This window comes from Cololabis saira, chromosome 2 (assembly GCF_033807715.1).
Source record: "Cololabis saira isolate AMF1-May2022 chromosome 2, fColSai1.1, whole genome shotgun sequence".
Classification (NCBI taxonomy): domain Eukaryota; kingdom Metazoa; phylum Chordata; class Actinopteri; order Beloniformes; family Belonidae; genus Cololabis; species Cololabis saira.
The window spans coordinates 56,414,257-56,436,461 of NC_084588.1; the positions used below are offsets into that span (position 1 = coordinate 56,414,257).

Below are 22,205 nucleotides of genomic sequence, written 5' to 3' on the forward strand. Positions count from 1 at the left end.
AATGGTTTTGACCGTTGAGAGTTAGTACGAATTGAGGCTGTTGGGTGTAAATAGAGAAGTTTAATCCACAGAGCAAAGTTCGGACCAAAACCAAACCTGTCCAGCACAGCAAAGAGATAATCCCATTGGACGCGATCAAATGCCTTCTCCGCATCCAGAGAGACAACGCATTCAGGGATAGCCTCAGAGGCAGAGTAGATAATATTGAACAGTCGCCTTGTGTTGAAGTAAGACTGCCTACCTTTAATGAAGCCAGTTTGGTCTTCAGATATAATTGTGGGGAGGGCATTCTCCAGCCTATGGGCGAGGACTTTAGCTAGGATTTTAGCATCTGTGTTTAAAAGGGAGATGGGCCTGTAGGAGGCGCATTCAGTAGGATCCTTCCCTTTTTTAGCTATGAGGGTGATGCAGGCCTCCGAAAAAGAAGGAGGGAGGGAACCGTGGCTGAAGGATTCTGAAAGAACTGTAGATAGCAGTGGGGAAAGCAGAGTAGAAAATTTCTTTAGAAATTCCGCCGGGAAGCCATCAGGGCCAGGACATTTACCCGACTGCAGTGAAGAAATGGCTCGAGTAATTTCCATCAGGGATATCGGTTCTTCTAATGTCTTCCTTAGATCTGGTGAAAGACTGGGAATACTAAGACTATTTAAAAAGTCCGCAATCTCATCTCGATCAGTCTGAGATTCCGAAGTGTATAGCTGGGTATAAAAGTCCCTGAATGCTTCATTTATGAGTAAGTGGTCTGTAGTTACATGGCCATTTGGTAATCGAATCTTAGAAATATTTTGTTTAGCCTTAGAGCCTTTAAGTTGGTTGGCTAATAATTTGTCAGATTTGTCTCCATAAACATAAAACCTGGTTTTACTTTTCAGAAGTGACTGTTCAATTGGGTGAGTGGTAAGCAGGTCAAATTTAGTTTTAAGTTCTAGCCGCTTTTTGTAAAGATCTGGGGATTTAGTCCGAGAATATTCTTCATCGACCTCTTTGATTTGGCGGGCAAGGTCTGATCGCTCCCTATAAGATTTTTGCCTCACCCTAGCAGTGTAGGATATAATCTGTCCCCGGAGATAAGCCTTGAGGGAATCCCAGACAGTTAGACTAGACATTCCTGGAGTCATATTCGTGGATAGGAAAAAGGCTATTTCCGTTTCCATAGATTTAACAAAATTTGTGTCCGACAGCAGAGTTGAATTGAATCGCCACTGTCTGTCTCTCTGAGGTAGGTCAGGAAGGGACATGGTTAGAACCACAGGAGCGTGGTCGGAAATGACAATGCTCTGATAAGCACAGGAATGAACCAGGGGAATCAGTTGATTATCAATAAAAAAATAATCAATCCTCGAGTATGTGTGGTGCACTTGTGAGAAAAAGGAGTATTCTCTGTCACATGGATGTAAAGAACGCCACACATCACAAACACCGTAGTCAGAAAGGAACGCCTGAATAAGACGGGCTGACTTACTTGCTGTGCCGGGGTTGGTAGAGGATCGGTCTAGGACTGGGTCGAGCCAGCAATTAAAATCACCACCAAGTATGAGAGAATATGTATTAAGGTCAGGGAGCAGTGAAAACAGTCGTTCAAAAAAGACTGCATCATCTGAATTAGGGGCATAAACGTTCACAAGTACGACCAATGTATTGAATAATTTCCCAGAAACGATCACGTAGCGACCAAACTTGTCAGAAATCACATTGTGCTGCTCAAATGAAACATCCTGACTGATCAGAACTGAAACTCCTCGGGCCTTAGCTTGAAAGGAGGAGTGAAATCTCTGCCCTGACCACCTCGGGAACAGGCGGCTATTATCAGAACTACGAATATGAGTTTCTTGTAGAAAGGCTATTTCTGTTTTAAGGTGTTTTAGATGTGAGAAGATCCTCTTCCTTTTAACAGGGTGATTCAGACCCTTAACATTCCAGCTCACCAACTTCAAGTATCTACTCATAATATCTAAGAAGAAAAATTAGGTGTGCACAATGACCTAGGCAAAAAAAAGAAAACGGAAAGGAGGTTGAATGTGACCCACATTGAGTAATGAGTTGAAAAGAGTTAATGCAAAGTTTCTGGCAGTGACATATCCCCCCGACCCACCCCCCCCAACTAAGACAGCTGCTATAGAAAAATAAAAAAAAAGCAGCAAGCTCTTCAAAACAAACAAAGTGCAATAACGCATCTTCCAATCCTACACACTAATAGCTTTTGCTCCCGTATCATGGGTGTATACCTATTAGCACCTTAAAACGTGTAGATATAAATAAAAAAAAAGGAATACCCTCTCAAATCTTGACCTGGAAGTCCCGATATGAGCCCAGAAATATTTGTACAAAAATATAAAATATAAAACGTCCGACTTAAGCAGCGTAAAAGTAAGGTTAACAGCTTACAATTATTACAAAACTTATAGGTAAATCGCAAAAGCTTTTTCTTTTTTTTTTCCTCTCCCTCTTCACCAATTATTTTCCCCCTTCCCTCAAATAGCCAAGAAGAACTGCAAATTAATAATATTTGCAAAAGGGCAGTCAAACTAACAACAGAGAAAATACTGGTTGTCGCGGGGTTACTCACCCTCCCCTCAGGGATAATGTGGCTCACGTAAAAAAAAAAAAAAAAAAAGAGAGAGAAAAAAAAGTCAGTCCGTGAGCGTCAGTGAGCCGCACCGGGCTGCAGGCGGAGCCGTGACAGCCTCCAACGGTCCCGTTACGGCGGGTTTGAAGCTTTGCTGCGACTCGTGATGAATTTGCGCGCCTCATCCACGGAGCCGATCCACTTCCTGGCCCCCCCGGACAGCGTGAGCCGGAGCCGGGCGGGGAAGAGCAGAGCCGGCCTCAGACCCAGCTGGTAGAGCTCCGACATGACTCCGCTGTATTCCGCTCGTTGGCTGGCAACTTCGGGGCTGTAATCCTCCAGGACCCGGATGGGGTGGCCGCGATATTCCACCTTTCCTCTACGGCGCGCCTCCCTGATGAGGATATCCTTCGTCTGGTACCGGTGAAGGCGGATGATGACCGGACGCGGTCTCTGTCCCGGGGCCGGCTTGGCGGCGAGAGAGCGGTGCGCTCTGTCTATCTCTGGCGGTGACGGCAGCGTATCGTTCCCGAACACCTCACACAGCAGCTTGGAGAAGAAAGCCGCCGGAGAACCGCTCTCGGTCGACTCCGGTAAGCCCAGGATACGGATGTTCTGCCTTCTGCTTCGGCTTTCCAAATCCACCACCTTAGCCTTCAGCCGAGCATTATCATCCCGTAGAGTCGAGCAGATGCCTTCAAGGTCCGTAACTCGCTGGCTGAGGTCTTCTGTGGCGAGTTCAAGGGACGAAACCCGTTGGCCATGGTCCTCGACCGCGAGCCGCGTTTGGTCGAGTTTGGAGTCGAGCTGACTGAAAGTATTTTTGAACTCGGCGGCCAGGGCAGCGCGGTGTTCCTCCAGCAACGTGGTAATGGCCGCCAGGGTTAAGACAGCGCCAGCATCGTCCTTTTTTCCCGACTTGCCGCTCTTCGAAGCCATCTCGGAGGTAAGTGGGCTCGTTCGAGACAAAAAAAAGAAAAACAGCAACAGGGAATCCCTTTTAAAGGAAAAAGTTTGAAAGTTTGAGGGCTTGGTGGTTTAAAAAGTTTGGCATTTACGGGAGCACTCACGAAACACGTCTACTCCATCTGCTCACCAACCGGAAGCCCCCCATACTCTCCATTCTTACTGTAAATCCAATCGAAGAGTTCTTTTCTGCCCGGCGCTTGAAAGTCCACGACCACCTTCCCCATCAACACGCAGCCCTTTTACAAGCAATGGAGGAGGCATGTGGAGATATTGAGCAGGCATCATGTCAGGCCTGGATACGGCATGCAAGGAGGTATTTTCCCCGGTGCCTTGGACTTGCGATGTGGATGAGATTTAGTGGCCGGACCCAGAGAGACGGCATGATGTAGGCTGATTGTCTTTTTTTTGTGAATGTATTATTTTGTGTTCTGTGCTGTGTCTTTGTTTTGACGAGTGTGAATAAACACCAATACTTGAAGTTTGGATCCCTGTGTGTTTACAGAACTATGACAAAAGTATGACCTCAAACTGACCTAGCCACCTTGTGCACAGAAAAAGCAAAAGCCAGATGTGTTTTGTATTCATACCATTAGTGTGTAGTTGGCACATTATGTGCTTAGTAAATGATGGCATGTGTTTACTGTCTGATATGAAAACACCATTTTTACTAAGGTGTGAAGAGTTAATCAAGCTGTGTTTGATTTTGCAAGAGAACTATAAAGTTTTGATAATTTGGTGAAAGGTTTTCTCATTTGTGTGTAGAGTTAGCAAAAATAGCCAATGTTACAAAAAATGTACTTAAGCATTCAGAAAAAACTGTAATAAAAACTATCCAGTTAAATTGATTTAATAAAAACTATCCAGTTAAATTGATTTAAAAAAAACTATCCAGTTAAATTGCTCCATCCGGATAGAGTGAATTTGGTTGTGGTTGTTTCAGATGTTCTTGTCCAGTTTTGTTCTTACATCCGTTCCCTCAGATTCCTGCAACTAAACTTGGATGTACATTCCAATAAAGGTTAGGATAAATGATAACATGAACATGAAGTTTGACTTTTTGCACCATTACAATACTTATAGGCAACTAGTCATCATATCTCCTGCTCTCTGAAACACATGTTAATGCTCAATAGTACACATATATGCTTCTTTAATATATTTATATTAACACATGTTAATGCTCAATAGTACACATATATGCTTCTTTAATATATTTATATTAACACATATTAATGCTCAATAGTACACATATATGCTTCTTTAATATATTTATATTAACATGTTAATGCTCAATAGTACACATATATGCTTCTTTAATATATTTATATTAACACATGTTAATGCTCAATAGTACACATATATGCTTCTTTAATATATTTGCATTATACTAAGATGCTTCATTTTCAATGGCTTTTGTCCTTAATGGCTTTTTTCCCCCTTACGTTACTTTTACTTTTATACTTTAAGTAGTTTTGAAACCAGTACTTTTATACTTTTACTTGAGTAAAAAACTTGAGTTGATACTTCAACTTGTACAGGAGTATTTTTAAACTCTAGTATCTAAACTTTTACCTGAGTAATGAATGTGAATACTGAAGAACCTCTGCATGTATAAAAACACCTGCACACGAGGAGAAATAACTCTGGAACTGCAGGGAAATCAAGCCTCTAAATATATGAGAGAAAAGGGAACCATGTTGTGTAAAATCTCCATTCAATGTGCACCTTATTTTTTCCAACTTTATACAGTTTAAAATAGATTTGATCCAAAAGACGTGAGTAGGAGCTGCAGAAGATTTGAATGCAAGTCAAATGAATCGTCTTGTTAATAAAGTAACAAAGGCAGTTCCATCTTTAATGCGTTGGAGAGTTGTGTGGCTGAAAGTTCCCAAACACGCGGAAGTTCAGGTCGTTTCTGGTCTGGATTGTTGGAGAAGTTTAGGTGTAACTTTAGGAGTAACTTTAGGAGTAACTTTAGGTGTAACTTTAGGTGTAACTTTAGGAGTAACTTAAGAAGTAACTTTAGGTGTAACTTTAGGTGTAACTTTAGGAGTAACTTTAGGTGTAACTTTAGGTGTAACTTTAGGAGTAACTTTAGGTGTAACTTTAGGTGTAACTTTAGGAGTAACTTTAGGAGTAACTTTAGGTGTAACTTTAGGAGTAACTTTAGGTGTAACTTTAGGTGTAACTTTAGGAGTAACTTTAGGAGTAACTTTAGGTGTAACTTTAGGAGTAACTTTAGGAGTAACTTTAGGTGTAACTTTAGGAGTAACTTTAGGTGTAACTTTAGGTGTAACTTTAGGTGTAACTTTAGGAGTAACTTTAGGTGTAACTTTAGGAGTAACTTTAGGTGTAACTTTAGGAGTAACTTTAGGTGTAACTTTAGGAGTAACTTTAGGTGTAACTTTAGGTGTAACTTTAGGAGTAACTTTAGGAGTAACTTTAGGAGTAACTTTAGGAGTAACTTTAGGTGTAACTTTAAGAGTAACTTTAGGTGTAACTGTAGGTGTAACTTTAGGTGTAACTTTAGGTGTAACTTTAGGAGTAACTTTAGGAGTAACTTTAAGAGTAACTTTAGGAGTAACTTTAGGTGTAACTTTAGGTGTAACTTTAGGAGTAACTTTAGGAGTAACTTTAGGTGTAACTTTAGGAGTTACTTTAGGTGTAACTTTAGGAGTAACTTTAGGTGTAACTTTAGGAGTAACTTTAGGAGTAACTTTAGGTGTAACTTTAGGTGTAACTTTAGGAGTAACTTTAGGAGTAACTTTAGGAGTAACTTTAGTTGTAACTTTAGGAGTAACTTTAGGAGTAACTTTAGGTGTAACTTTAGGAGTAACTTTAGGTGTAACTTTAGGAGTAACTTTAGGAGTAACTTTAGGAGTAACTTTAGGTGTAACTTTAGGTGTAACTTTAGGAGTAACTTTAGGAGTAACTTTAGGTGTAACTTTAGGAGTAACTTTAGGAGTAACTTTAGGTGTAACTTTAGGTGTATCTTTAGGAGTAACTTTAGGAGTAACTTTAGGAGTAACTTTAGGTGTAACTTTAGGAGTAACTTTAGGAGTAACTTTAGGTGTAACTTTAGGAGTAACTTTAGGTGTAACTTTAGGGCGGAATAGTTTCTAGTCTGGATTGGTCGGAGTATTTTAGGTGTAACTTTGGGTGTAACTTTAGGTGTAACTTTAGGTGTAACTTTAGGAGTAACTTTAGGAGTAACTTTAGGAGTAACTTTAGGTGTAACTTTAGGAGTAACTTTAGGAGTAACTTTAGTTGTAACTTTAGGAGTAACTTTAGGAGTAACTTTAGGTGTAACTTTAGGAGTAACTTTAGGTGTAACTTTAGGAGTAACTTTAGGTGTAACTTTAGGTGTAACTTTAGGTGTAACTTTAGGAGTAACTTTAGGTGTAACTTTAGGTGTAACTTTAGGAGTAACTTTAGGAGTAACTTTAGGTGTAACTTTAGGAGTAACTTTAGGAGTAACTTTAGGTGTAACTTTAGGAGTAACTTTAGGAGTAACTTTAGGTGTAACTTTAGGAGTAACTTTAGGAGTAACTTTAGGTGTAACTTTAGGAGTAACTTTAGGTGTAACTTTAGGAGTAACTTTAGGTGTAACTTTAGGTGTAACTTTAGGTGTAACTTTAGGAGTAACTTTAGGTGTAACTTTAGGAGTAACTTTAGGTGTAACTTTAGGAGTAACTTTAGGTGTAACTTTAGGTGTAACTTTAGGAGTAACTTTAGGAGTAACTTTAGGTGTAACTTTAGGAGTAACTTTAGGAGTAACTTTAGGTGTAACTTTAGGAGTAACTTTAGGTGTAACTTTAGGTGTAACTTTAGGAGTAACTTTAGGTGTAACTTTAGGAGTAACTTTAGGTGTAACTTTAGGTGTAACTTTAGGTGTAACTTTAGGAGTAACTTTAGGTGTAACTTTAGGAGTAACTTTAGGTGTAACTTTAGGAGTAACTTTAGGAGTAACTTTAGGTGTAACTTTAGGTGTAACTTTAGGAGTAACTTTAGGAGTAACTTTAGGTGTAACTTTAGGAGTAACTTTAGGAGTAACTTTAGGTGTAACTTTAGGAGTAACTTTAGGTGTAACTTTAGGAGTAACTTTAGGAGTAACTTTAGGAGTAACTTTAGGAGTAACTTTAGGTGTAACTTTAGGAGTAACTTTAGGAGTAACTTTAGGTGTAACTTTAGGAGTAACTTTAGGTGTAACTTTAGGAGTAACTTTAGGAGTAACTTTAGGTGTAACTTTAGGTGTAACTTTAGGAGTAACTTTAGGAGTAACTTTAGGTGTAACTTTAGGAGTAACTTTAGGTGTAACTTTAGGTGTAACTTTAGGTGTAATTTTAGGTGTAACTTTAAGAGTAACTTTAGGAGTAACTTTAGGTGTAACTTTAGGTGTAACTTTAGGAGTAACTTTAGGAGTAACTTTAGGTGTAACTTTAGGAGTAACTTTAGGAGTAACTTTAGGTGTAACTTTAGGTGTAACTTTAGGAGTAACTTTAGGTGTAACTTTAGGAGTAACTTTAGGTGTAACTTTAGGAGTAACTTTAGGAGTAACTTTAGGTGTAACTTTAGGTGTATCTTTAGGAGTAACTTTAGGAGTAACTTTAGGAGTAACTTTAGGTGTAACTTTAGGAGTAACTTTAGGTGTAACTTTAGGGCGGAATAGTTTCTAGTCTGGATTGGTCGGAGTATTTTAGGTGTAACTTTGGGTGTAACTTTAGGTGTAACTTTAGGTGTAACTTTAGGAGTAACTTTAGGTGTAACTTTAGGAGTAACTTTAGGTGTAACTTTAGGAGTAACTTTAGGTGTAACTTTAGGAGTAACTTTAGGTGTAACTTTAGGAGTAACTTTAGGTGTAACTTTAGGAGTAACTTTAGGTGTAACTTTAGGAGTAACTTTAGGTGTAACTTTAGGAGTAACTTTAGGAGTAACTTTAGGAGTAACTTTAGGAGTAACTTTAGGTGTAACTTTAGGAGTAACTTTAGGAGTAACTTTAGGTGTAACTTTAGGAGTAACTTTAGGTGTAACTTTAGGAGTAACTTTAGGTGTAACTTTAGGAGTAACTTTAGGAGTAACTTTAGGTGTAACTTTAGGTGTAACTTTAGGAGTAACTTTAGGAGTAACTTTAGGTGTAACTTTAGGAGTAACTTTAGGTGTAACTTTAGGAGTAACTTTAGGTGTAACTTTAGGAGTAACTTTAGGTGTAACTTTAGGGCGGAATAGTTTCTAGTCTGGATTGGTCGGAGTATTTTAGGTGTAACTTTGGGTGTAACTTTAGGTGTAACTTTAGGTGTAACTTTAGGAGTAACTTTAGGAGTAACTTTAGGTGTAACTTTAGGGGTAACTTTAGGAGTAACTTTAGGTGTAACTTTAGGAGTAACTTTAGGAGTAACTTTAGGAGTAACTTTAGGTGTAACTTTAGGTGTAACTTTAGGAGTAACTTTAGGTGTAACTTTAGGAGTAACTTTAGGTGTAACTTTAGGAGTAACTTTAGGAGTAACTTTAGGTGTAACTTTAGGTGTAACTTTAGGAGTAACTTTAGGAGTAACTTTAGGTGTAACTTTAGGAGTAACTTTAGGTGTAACTTTAGGAGTAACTTTAGGTGTAACTTTAGGGCGGAATAGTTTCTAGTCTGGATTGGTCGGAGTATTTTAGGTGTAACTTTGGGTGTAACATTAGGTGTAACTTTAGGTGTAACTTTAGGTGTAACTTTAGGAGTAACTTTAGGTGTAACTTTAGGAGTAACTTTAGGTGTAACTTTAGGAGTAACTTTAGGTGTAACTTTAGGAGTAACTTTAGGAGTAACTTTAGGAGTAACTTTAGGAGTAACTTTAGGTGTAACTTTAGGAGTAACTTTAGGAGTAACTTTAGGTGTAACTTTAGGAGTAACTTTAGGTGTAACTTTAGGAGTAACTTTAGGTGTAACTTTAGGAGTAACTTTAGGAGTAACTTTAGGTGTAACTTTAGGTGTAACTTTAGGAGTAACTTTAGGAGTAACTTTAGGTGTAACTTTAGGAGTAACTTTAGGTGTAACTTTAGGAGTAACTTTAGGTGTAACTTTAGGAGTAACTTTAGGTGTAACTTTAGGGCGGAATAGTTTCTAGTCTGGATTGGTCGGAGTATTTTAGGTGTAACTTTGGGTGTAACTTTAGGTGTAACTTTAGGTGTAACTTTAGGAGTAACTTTAGGAGTAACTTTAGGTGTAACTTTAGGGGTAACTTTAGGAGTAACTTTAGGTGTAACTTTAGGAGTAACTTTAGGAGTAACTTTAGGAGTAACTTTAGGTGTAACTTTAGGTGTAACTTTAGGAGTAACTTTAGGTGTAACTTTAGGAGTAACTTTAGGTGTAACTTTAGGAGTAACTTTAGGAGTAACTTTAGGTGTAACTTTAGGTGTAACTTTAGGAGTAACTTTAGGAGTAACTTTAGGTGTAACTTTAGGAGTAACTTTAGGTGTAACTTTAGGAGTAACTTTAGGTGTAACTTTAGGGCGGAATAGTTTCTAGTCTGGATTGGTCGGAGTATTTTAGGTGTAACTTTGGGTGTAACTTTAGGTGTAACTTTAGGTGTAACTTTAGGAGTAACTTTAGGAGTAACTTTAGGTGTAACTTTAGGGGTAACTTTAGGAGTAACTTTAGGTGTAACTTTAGGAGTAACTTTAGGTGTAACTTTAGGAGTAACTTTAGGAGTAACTTTAGGTGTAACTTTAGGAGTAACTTTAGGTGTAACTTTAGGAGTAACTTTAGGTGTAACTTTAGGAGTAACTTTAGGAGTAACTTTAGGTGTAACTTTAGGTGTAACTTTAGGAGTAACTTTAGGAGTAACTTTAGGTGTAACTTTAGGAGTAACTTTAGGTGTAACTTTAGGAGTAACTTTAGGTGTAACTTTAGGAGTAACTTTAGGTGTAACTTTAGGGCGGAATAGTTTCTAGTCTGGATTGGTCGGAGTATTTTAGGTGTAACTTTGGGTGTAACTTTAGGTGTAACTTTAGGTGTAACTTTAGGAGTAACTTTAGGAGTAACTTTGGGTGTAACTTTAGGTGTAACTTTAGGAGTAACTTTAGGAGTAACTTTGGGTGTAACTTTGGGTGTAACTTTAGGTGTAACTTTAGGAGTAACTTTAGGAGTAACTTTGGGTGTAACTTTAGGTGTAACTGTAGGAGTAACTTTAGGTGTAACTTTAGGGCAGAACCTTTTACGCCCACACACGTTCCAGACGTGAGAAGTGTCTTTGTTTTCCAGTCGTCTCCAGGATCGACGGCTGTTTTCATTCCAACGTTTCAGATTCTCCGCCGGACGGACTGGTTTCTCTTTCTGCTCCAGGGTTTGGTTCGTCACTCGTCACACGCTGAATCACCCAGATCTTTTACTGCCGGTATTCAGGGATCAGTGATCATTGATCAGTAATCAGTGATCAGTGATCAGTGATCAGTAATCAGTAATCAGTAATCAGTAATCAGTAATCAGTGATCAGTAATCAGTGATCAGTGATCAGTGATCAGTAATCAGTAATCAGTAATCAGTAATCAGTAATCAGTGATCAGTGATCAGTGATCAGTAATCAGTAATCAGTGATCAGTGATCAGTGATCAGTAATCAGTAATCAGTAATCAGTAATCAGTGATCAGTAATCAGTAATCAGTGATCAGTGATCAGTAATCAGTAATCACCGATCACATCGATCACATCGATCACACCGATCACACCGATCACATCGATCAATCACATGGATCCTCTCTGCCGTCCAGAACCTGGAGCACAGAAACACTTTGCTTTTTTACAACTACTGGAGAGTTGCCCGTTCATTCACGATACAAATATGCCAAACAAGGGTCTCGATTGATCAATCGATCGATCAAACGATCGAGACCAGGCCTGAGTTCCAGTTTCCAACCTGCACCCAGTGTTTATGTAAATGTACTTTATTTCTACAGCATCTTACATGGACCTACAGGTGAACCAAAGTGCTTTACAGAATAAACATACAATCAAGACAAAAAGTGTTTGCAGAATAAAACCAGAATAAAACAAGAATAAAACAAGAATAAAACAAGAATAAAACAAGAATAAACATACCATCAAGACCAAAGTATAAAAAGTGTCACCGCACTACTGGGTATTAAAAGCCTGCACTGGAGTCTGTTCTTGTTGTCATGACAACGGTAACAACAACAGAGACACAATCAGATCATCCAGCCCTCGCTGGAGCTGCTGCAGTCGGACGGAAGTTTCACACACTCTTCTGGTTTAAAACAACAACACGTTCAATGTCTTATATCTGGGGAATATCCTGCCACACTTGGCCTAGGATTTTTGTTTGGGACTTTTGACGGAGGTGAACGTCTAATGCTGCCATGTGGCTCACTGACCCGACCGGTTGTTCCTATCTGTGCACTTATTTTTCTTTCTTTTATTAGGGCCCGAGCACTTACAGTGCGAAGGCCCTATTGTATCCGTAGGAAATTTTCTAGTTAGTGCCACAGCTGCGCCAAGAGGCTCCTCCTCCATAGCCATGCCATAGCAATAGTTCCTCTGGCGCAGCCGTGGCACTATTGTTATCCTGCGCGTTTATTTATTTTTTTTAATTTTCCGGGCAGATTTCGGTTCGCTACTCCTCCTACAGATTTCGGAGGACCCAGGCGAATCATATATCAAAACGTGTGTCTCAATCGGGAATAGTGTGCTATGACTTTTGGTGTTGAAATTCCCATTTCAACACAAATCCCCACAAATTGGAAGGTCGGCAGTTCGAATTCCGCTCTTTCCCAGTTTGCTCTCGTAATGTCCTTGGGCAAGACACCTTACCCAGCTTGCCCCGTGTGAATGTGTATGAATGTTGGTGGTGGTCGGAGGGGCCGTTTGGCGCGATATGGCAGCCACGCTTCTGTCAGTCTGCCCCAGGGCAGCTATGGCTACAAAATGTAGCTACCACCACCAGTGAGGATGTGAATGAATGAATAATTATTTCTATAAAGCGCTCTGGGTGCCTTGAAGCGCGCTATATAAAAGATCCAAGTCGTTATTCCCAAAAGAACGGCCAAAAAACCCATTCAAAATGGATTGAAAAAAGTTTAAAAAAAGCCAAAATTCACAATTTTTCTGAGTCACATAACTTTCTCATACTTGCACGTAGAAATGTCATTCAAACTTCAAAACGGAGGAAAATCTTTTCTCTCCAAAAAACCAAACAGTTTTTTCCTAAGATGTAAACTTTTCAAAATATGAACACTTTTTTGTCAAATCTAGAGTGCGGGTGTCGGTTTCTAGAGTGGCAGAAACAGTAAAAAAATAACCTGAATTTTTATTGTAACTCGAGCTCGCGGCCAAACCGTTAAAGGCAGAAAAATAATTTTTGGTCAGAATGTAGATATAGGTGTTGGGATTCATAAAATGTGACTTTGACAGGTGGGGTATGCACAAAATTTAAACGGGGGGGGGGGGGGGCTAGAGCGACGCCAATACCTGACTCAGTCCCCATTGACTGTAATGTAATCAAACATTTTCTTCAAAAGAATCTCACTCTGTCTTCGCACTGAGCTTACTCACTCATTTTAAGGAATATCTGAATAAAATTAAGATTGTCAGAATCTGCCGGGTTCTGTGTCTCTCACAATGTTTTTGTTTTTCTGCTACGAGCTATGGTTTTCTCACAAATCAGTTATTTGAGACCTTTTCAGAAGGCAAAATCTGGGTTTTTCTCATAGCCAAACCCGGAAAGTTCTGAAGAGAGGTTCTTGTTGCCGGGGCAACCAGAGCAAACAGATTTTTTAGTGCGTCCGAAACATTAGAACGTACTCAATAGTATGTACTATCCATACTCATTCTGGAGAAATTTATTAGTGTGGATTGATGGACACTAGCTGAGCAGAAACTTCCCACAATGCAATGCAGCAGCGTTTGGTTGCTAAGTGATACGTATATGTCATAAGTATAATATTAAGTATAATAATATTATTATATCATATTAATATTATAATATTTGTATATAATAATATTATATAATCTCCTCTTGTTTGGGTAAGAATAAACGGGAAAGAGCGGAGCGGTGCTGCTGCTGTTACAGGTTTCCATGGTAACACCCTACGGCAGGAAGTGCCGTGTGCGCTCTCAATAGTACGTCCGAATTAATGCACACTACTGATATTTACTCAAAAGTGTGCCGAACTTAAGTATACTTTGTAGTATATACTTTTTAGTACGGGATTTCGGATGCACCGATTGCCTCAGCCAGAACTGGTCACATGACTCAAATCTGACCCCTGACCTTTGACCTTAGCCGACCCCAAGTTCAGCTGGGAACCGGTTCATGGTATATATGTATATATATTATTATATATATATTCTATATATATTAAATACCCCCCCTTACACAGTAAATACATCCCAGTAAATGCTATAACTTTTCAATGGTTTGACATAAAGACTCGTGTGTGGTGTCATCTGACTTAGTTTTGAGTCCTTCACCTTTATTGCTGAAAAATGCAGCAATGTACACAAATGGGCAGCAGCCCCCGTGGCACTCTGAACTAGAAATTTTCTAGTTATTATTCTCGTTTTTCTTCTGACGTAATGAGGGTCTTTTTTCCCCCTAAACGTGCCCCAAAAGTCAACAAATTTTGCACCAAGCCAGGCCTGGCGAAAAATGTGATATTTAATGGTTTGCATTAATGGGCGTGGTCTAACGGCTCAACAGCGCCCCCTAGAAAACTTTGTGCCTCAAGCCCCACGATAAGGTTTGACGTACATGCACGAAAATCGGAGCCTGTATCATGTCGCAACTTAAAGAAACTTAAAGAAAAGTCTCTTGGAGCCATGGCCCAAACCCAACAGGGAGTCGGCCATTTTCAATTAATCGTGTCATTTTGGCGCAATTTATGCCATTCCTTCGGCCGTTAATGCGGCCGAACCGTAACGTGCACCCAGGTGTGTTATACATCAAAATGTGCGTCTCCATCCTGCGACGACGCGCATTACTTTTCTCAGTCAAAAGCGTTACCGTGGCGACGATGGATGCCAAAAAGCGCATCCCCCCCTTCATCTGATTGGTCCATATTTGATAGTTCCTACTTTCTGCCATAACTTTTGAATGGTTTGATATAGAGAGTCGTGGGTGTTTCATCCACTAAATGTCCAGTTCTGAAGAATCTACATGAAGTCATACAAGCTTCCACTGCAGCCTGAACCTGCACCAGGGTGGAGGCCGTTCATCCATCGCTGCTTGCAGCTTTAATTTGGCTTTGCCTTTGATTTTATGTCACTGTTACATTTGTGTTGTCTAAATATAAAAATCTTTAATAATAAAGTATGAAAAAAAAAACCCTTTGGGAAAGCGAGGGCAGATTAGAGGTGGATCTAAAACCTGAGAGTAGAGAGAGGTTTGGGTTTGAGAGGAGGCTGTAGAGCAGACGACCTGAGCTGAGACGCTGAGACCAGCAGAAAATCAAGACCGGTTCGACCAGCAGAGGAATCACAACCTGCTGAGAGTTTTGTTATCAGCCGGCAGCAGCTCCACTCCTCCTCTTCCTCCTCTTCCTCCTCTTCCTCCTCTTCCTCCTCTTCCTCCCATACAACCTAAACCGGTCTCACCTTTCCTCCCTCTGGTATGTTGTTGTGACGTGAAGACATGTTACTTCCTGGTGTCCAATCTAAGCAAGTTTCTCACGCTACGAGGGCTGGGCGTCTATAAAAGGATCTGGTTCTGCTGCAGACGGACTATAAAAGCTGCAGGATCTGGTTCTGCTGCAGACGGACTCTAAAAGCTGCAGGATCTGGTTCTGGTGCAGACGGACTATAAAAGCTGCAGGATCTGGTTCTGCTGCAGACGGACTATAAAAGCCTGCAGGATCTGGTTCTGGTGCAGACGGACTATAAAAGCTGCAGGATCTGGTTCTGGTGCAGACGGACTATAAAAGCTGCAGGATCTGGTTCTGCTGCAGACGGACTATAAAAGCCTGCAGGATCTGGTTCTGGTGCAGACGGACTATAAAAGCTGCAGGATCTGGTTCTGCTGCAGACGGACCGAGACTCAGCATGGGTGAGTTTCTACTTCTGTTAAACCGCTCAGTCTGGACCGACAGGTGTGGCTTTGACAGAAACACTGAAACATTTAAGGCTTTAAACACTGAAACATTTAAGGCTTTAAACACTGAAACATTTAAGGCTTTAAACACTGAAACATTTAAGGATTTAAACACTGAAACATTTAAGGCTTTAAAGCAGCAGAGGCTTCAGTTTCATCTGTTTGTCAGTAAATGTTTCCAAGTCCAGACACTGGTTTATAACTACGTTTATGACGACTATAAAAGTAGTTATGTGTCTAAACTATTGTCTATAAGATAATTAGTTCTATATAAAAAAAATTGGGATTGACTTTGTTCACAGAATTCTTAGTTTTTTGCTGTAGAATGAAATTCATTTAGAAATTTTTTTTACATCTTTAATCTCAGTATTTTGATTTTATCCCATAATTCTGAACTGTTTAAGTTTTGTCTTTTACTGCAGGAAATTCAAGAACATCCAGTTGTTAAAAGCATTTAATAAAGGATTGTGTGTAATTATAACGCCCTCATTATAATGGTGTCATCCAGGAATGTTGACGCCCTGAAACATCCAAGTTTTAAATATAAAATACCAGAATAGAATCCTTCACTTTTACCTTCTGCTGACAAGATCAACTTTTCTTTTTTTTCCCACAATATCTTTATTTGAGTTTTATAGCAGCACAAGATAATCACAGTACAAACAATCATGACATGTATAGCCTAGCCTAGCCTAGCTTAGCCTAGCCTAGCCTAGCCTAGACTAGCTTAGCCTAGCCTAGCCTAGCCTAGCCTATACTAGCTTAGCCTAGCCTAGCCTAGCCTAGCCAAGGCCATATGTCATTTCTTATAGATTAGCTGCAAAAACACAGTTTAAAACAAAACAATCACAATAAAAACACAGAATGAACAATTTGCTTTTCTTGTTATCAGACAGATTATGAACGCAATGTAATGGATTGTGAAATAATATTAATGATAATGATAAGCTACGGCCTTAAAAGTAACAGAAAAAATAAATATATATATATAAGGATAATAATATTATTAATAATAATAATAACTGCAATACCGAAAAAAGACATTAACATTCACAATTTAGGAAATGTCCATATCCACAGTTCGTCATCAGTTTGGTTTTCTGTTAAGTTCTTGACATATTCAATAAAAAGCTTCCATTTACCTGCAAATACAGAATATCAGTAATTCTTTCCAACGGTTACTTGATAACATTTGTTTTAGCCATTGACTGGTACTTGGTTGATGGTTCAGGCTTAAATCTATAAGTGCTTTATTTACTGGAGTTTCTCTGGATAATAAAGGCCCAGCAGGAAAAGTTTAGGATCCAATGATATTGATTTGGAAACAATCGTTTGGATTATTACTCTTATCTCTTCCCAGAATGTAATAATTATTAATAATAGTGTATCTTCTGTACATGTTGTGCACATGTCTGGTTTATTGGGGTCATATCTATTCAATTCCATCGGTGTCACATACATCATTAACCATTTATATTGTATTAATATTTTATTATTATTCTAAGGCGTTTATGGATCCAGAATGAGCGTTGGCTCATGCGTTCCCACTCTTAATATCTGTCTGGATGTTTTCCTTCCAGGCCTTAAGCTTAAATGTTGAGTTATCACTTGAAATTGATCCGTTCTGATATTCCACCTTATCAGACAATTCTTTGTTACAATAGTTTCTAGTTCTGTGCTACAGGTTAAGAAAGTACATTGCTTTGATTTATTTTAACATCATTTCTAAGCTGGAGGTACTTTAGGAAATGTTTTTTATTAAGATGATATTTAGCTCTTAGTTCATATCATTGTGTTTGTTGTGTAAAGATCTTGAATTGTTTTTAGTCCCTTAGTTAACCACAATGTTGCGTCTGCCCTGCCGGTAGAAACAACTGATCCCCCCAGACTGGGGTAAATTGTGATAGTGATTGTGGTTCGTTTAAGTATTTCTTCACTTCAGACCAAATCTTTATCATTTGTTTAACAATTGGATTTTTAGTTTGTTTACAAAGCTTTTGTACAGAGTCTGAATGAATACAGTATATGAAGGGAGAGAAAGATTTAAGCCATGAGATTTGTTGAATTATATCATCAAAACCAGTTCAGAATCCGCTGTGGTGTAGAGAGTTTTAGTCTGTGGTGTAGAGAGTTTTAGTCTGTGGTGTAGAGAGTTTAGTCTGTGGTGTAGATAGTTTTAGTCTGTGGTGTAGAGAGTTTTATTCAGTAGCCGGCGGTGAGCAGACCTACAGAGCGTCTCTGGGTTGGTGTGCTGACCCAGAGTGGTTGGAATCATGACTTTTATACAGTAAGTTCAAAGTATAAAAGGCAGGAATAAACAAGCCAAGTGAGAGACAAAAAGCAATTTACAGTCAGATGTGATCTGTGGCCAAATGCCGTTATGGGGCATTTGGCCTGACTGTCACTAAGTTGTAAATTACCCCATAGGGAGTTCTCGTGGTTCAAGTCTGTGGCCAAATGAGTTGGTATTAACATATCAGTCAGTCAGGAACTTGGTCATATGGCATTCCCGTGGTTGAAATCTCTTCCAAGGTGTCGGCTCTGCAGGGGGAGGAAGCTGGAGTTTTTTTTTTTTTCACACTTCTTTATTTCAAATTATCAACAATACATTATAAAACAAACAAAACATACATAGAAACAGTTGATGCCAGGGGAAAAGCTATACCTAGTACATAACTCAGTGGTTTGGATGGCTGTTCTATTTTTAGAGTATTGGATTGTTGCCATGTATTGTTTGAAATCATTTTTAAAGGCCGGAAAAGATGGAATGTGATTAGAGAATTTCGATTTGTGAATATGACATTTTGCAAGTAACAGAATTAAATTGATGATGTAAAATTGATTTGCTTTGCTAGAGGAGTAAGAAAAGAATCCAAACAATACATTTTCATATGAGAGGGAGAAATCAGAGTCAATAGGAAGCTGGAGCTTCACGTCAGCCACGGTGTCACAATAACTCATCAGATTCCATTTCGGCCCAGTGAGGGGCATTATCCATTAAAAAATAAAACATGATCAACTTTAAAGATATCAGATAATACTTTGATAACAGTTATTGATCAGTATCAGGTGGTTATTGATCGTCTTGTCTCTGTTCCAGCCCAGAAGACGGCTCTGATCGTTAGGGTTAATTGATCGGTATCTGGTGTTTATTGATCGTCTCGTCTCTGTTCCAGCTCAGAAGACGGCTCTGATCGTTAGGGTTAGGGTTAATTGATCGGTATCTGGTGGTTATTGATCGTCTCGTCTCTGTTCCAGCCCAGAAGACGGCTCTGATCGTTAGGGGTAGGGTTAATTGATCAGTATCTGGTGGTTATTGATGACTCTGTCTCTGTTCCAGCCCAGAAGACGGCTCTGATCGTTAGGGTTAATTGATCAGTATCTGGTGGTTATTGATGACTCTGTCTCTGTTCCAGCCCAGAAGACGGCTCTGATCGTTAGGGTTAGGGTTAATTGATAAGTATCAGGTGGTTATTGATCGTCTTGTCTCTGTTCCAGCCCAGAAGACGGCTCTGATCGTTAGGGTTAATTGATCAGTATCAGGTGGTTATTGATCATCTCGTCTCTGTTCCAGCCCAGAAGACAGCTCTGATCGTTAGGGTTAATTGATCAGTATCTAGTGGTTATTGATCGTCTTGTCTCTGTTCCAGCTCAGAAGACGGCTCTGATCGTTAGGGTTAATTGATCAGTATCAGGTGGTTATTGATCATCTCGTCTCTGTTCCAGCCCAGAAGACAGCTCTGATCGTTAGGGTTAGGGTTAATTGATCGGTATCTGGTGTTTATTGATCGTCTCGTCTCTGTTCCAGCCCAGAAGACGGCTCTGATCGTTAGGGTTAGGGTTAATTGATCAGTATCTGGTGGTTATTGATGACTCTGTCTCTGTTCCAGCCCAGAAGACGGCTCTGATCGTTAGGGTTAGGGTTAATTGATCAGTATCTGGTGGTTATTGATTGTCTTGTCTCTGTTCCAGCCCAGAAAACGGCTCTGATCGTTAGGGTTAGGGTTAATTGATCAGTATCTGGTGGTTATTGATCGTCTTGTCTCTGTTCCAGCCCAGAAGACGGCTCTGATCGTTAGGGTTAGGGGTAATTGATCAGTATCAGGTGGTTATTGATCGTCTTGTCTCTGTTCCAGCTCAGAAGACGGCTCTGATCGTTAGGGTTAGGGTTAATTGATCAGTATCTGGTGGTTATTGATCGTCTTGTCTCTGTTCCAGCCCAGAAGACGGCTCTGATCGTTAGGGTTAGGGGTAATTGATCAGTATCAGGTGGTTATTGATCGTCCTGTCTCTGTTCCAGCCCAGAAGACGGCTCTGATCGTTTACGCCCACCAGAGTCCGGGCTCCTTCAACGCCGCCGCCAGAGACGTGGCGGTGGAGGAACTGACCTCCCAGGGGTTCAAGGTCACTGTGTCCGACCTCTACGCCATGAACTTCAGGTCCAGCACCACGAGGGACGACGTCATCGGTGAGACCCCCCCGTCAGAAACATTAACCTGTCTGAATATAAAACCATTCACACCTTCGTATCTGTAACTTTTCGTTGTGTAAAAGCTCATAAAACACAGACATGCATCCAGTGATATAATCATTGTATTCACATTTATCCTAGTTTCTCCCTGCAGGGAGCCGTTAAACCAAGACCAGCAGAAGTTAATGTGATGCATTATCAGAATCTATTATTATTATCTATTATAATTTGTCTTGCTGGGGAGTTTCACCATCCAGTTACCTCTAACGCCCCAGAATACTCACTTCAAACGTATTAATAGTCTGTTAAACACCAGTCTGGGGACTTTCCAGAGCAGAACTCGACCCGGAGCAATTGTTAAAATAATCATTAAAACAATGGAGGGTAAAAACTAATTATTAAAACAATGGAGGGTAAAAACTAAATATTAAAACAATGGAGGGTAAAAACTCGCTGTGAGGAAACCCTTAAAAAACAAGGGAAGAGAGAGGAAGATGATGATGATGATGATGATGATGATGATGATGATGATGATGATGAACAGAGACATATACAGATTTTTTACAGAATTTTTAGCTTTAAAACCTTAAATAAAGCTCAACAATTCCAGTCGGGGGATGTTGTTTCCAACAAATTACCACCTCAGGATTAAAATGCACTTGAACAAAGAGTTCTACAGATTATATGTTATTACACCGTTCAGTTACAACAGATAATCCGGTAAACGCAGAAGCTCCAGGTGAACGACTCGACCCCTGTTTGGAAACAAAGAAGCTGTACCACAAACCAAGCAGATTATACCACAAACCAAGCAGATTATTCCACAAACCAAGCAGATTATTCTACAAATCAACAAGACACAGCGATACAGGATTCCAGTAAAACTCATCCAGGAATAACCGTTGGGGAGAGGAGGCTGTAGCCATGGCAACCGTTGGTAGAGGAGGCTGTAGCCATGGCAACCGTTGGTAGAGGAGGCTGTAGCCATGGCAACCGTTGGTAGAGGAGGCTGTAGCCATGGCAACCGTTGGTAGAGGAGGCTGTAGCCATGGCAACCGTTGGGGAGAGGAGGATGTAGCCATGGCAACCGTTGGTACAGGAGGCTGTAGCCATGGCAACCGTTGGCCAGCGCTGGTCACCAGTTAGTCAGATTGATCCAGATCCATTAGTTGAAACAGAAACTTCCTCTTCAACTGGATTCAGACCAGTTTACAGAAACTTCCTCCAGTTTCCCCAGAGTTTTTCTCTGGATCCTGACTGATATTAATCTATAATTCTAGGAGAGCTAAAGAACCCCGAGCTTTTCCAGTACGGGGAGGAAACCATGCTCGCCTGGATGGATGTTAATATTTAAATCCTGACTGTAATATTAATCTATAATTCTGCAGGCGAGTTAAAGAACCCGAGCTGTTCTTCTCTCTAAATCCTGACTGTAATATTAATATTTAATCCTTCAGGAGAGCTGAAGAACCCCGACCTGTTCCAGTACGGGGAGGAAACCATGCTCGCCTGGATGGAGAGTCGGCTCAGCGACGACATCGTGGCCGAGCAGAAGAAGGTGGAGGAAGCCGAGCTCGTCATCTTCCAGGTGAGAGAAACCCCCTCTCTCTCTATTAAATTAACTAAACTAAACTAGACTAGACTAAACTAAACTAAACTAAAGTAAACTAAACCACCTCTCTCTTAATTAACTAGACTAAACTAAAGCCGAGCTCGTCATCTTCCAGGTGAGAGAAACCACCTCTCTCTCTATTAAATAAACTAAACTAAAGTAAACTCAACTAAACTAAACTCAACTAAACTAAACTAAACTCAACTAAACTAGACTAAACTAAAGTAAACTAAAGTAAACTAAAGTAAACTAAACTAAACCACCTCTCTCTGAATTAAACGTTTATTTCATCAGGTCTTTATTCACCAGGAGAAAATGATCTGGAAGGAGAAAGAGGCTGATTTAAGTTACAATAACTAACAATAATCTACTTTTGACAATAACTATTGAGTCTCCAACTCTACATAAATGATTCCATTGATTGGTTGAGTTTGGAGAGTTTGATATAAATCCATTTTCAGGGAGTTTTCAGTTGATTTTTCCTCCTGGAAACTCATAAATGCTGAT

General features: G+C 39.7%; 1 protein-coding gene across 1 annotated transcript in view; it reads left to right on the forward strand.

Moving 5' to 3' along the window:
* The first annotated feature begins 15,242 nt into the window (after nucleotides 1-15,242).
* The window catches only part of LOC133418765 (NAD(P)H dehydrogenase [quinone] 1-like), a 16,454-nt gene continuing 9,491 nt past the window's right edge, over nucleotides 15,243-22,205 (forward strand). The window contains exons 1-3 of the mRNA XM_061707602.1: nucleotides 15,243-15,570; nucleotides 19,916-20,083; nucleotides 21,544-21,674. Of these exons, the coding sequence (XP_061563586.1) occupies nucleotides 15,567-15,570; nucleotides 19,916-20,083; nucleotides 21,544-21,674 (303 nt within the window). The 5' untranslated portion in view covers nucleotides 15,243-15,566. The remainder of the gene's footprint in view (nucleotides 15,571-19,915; nucleotides 20,084-21,543; nucleotides 21,675-22,205) is intronic.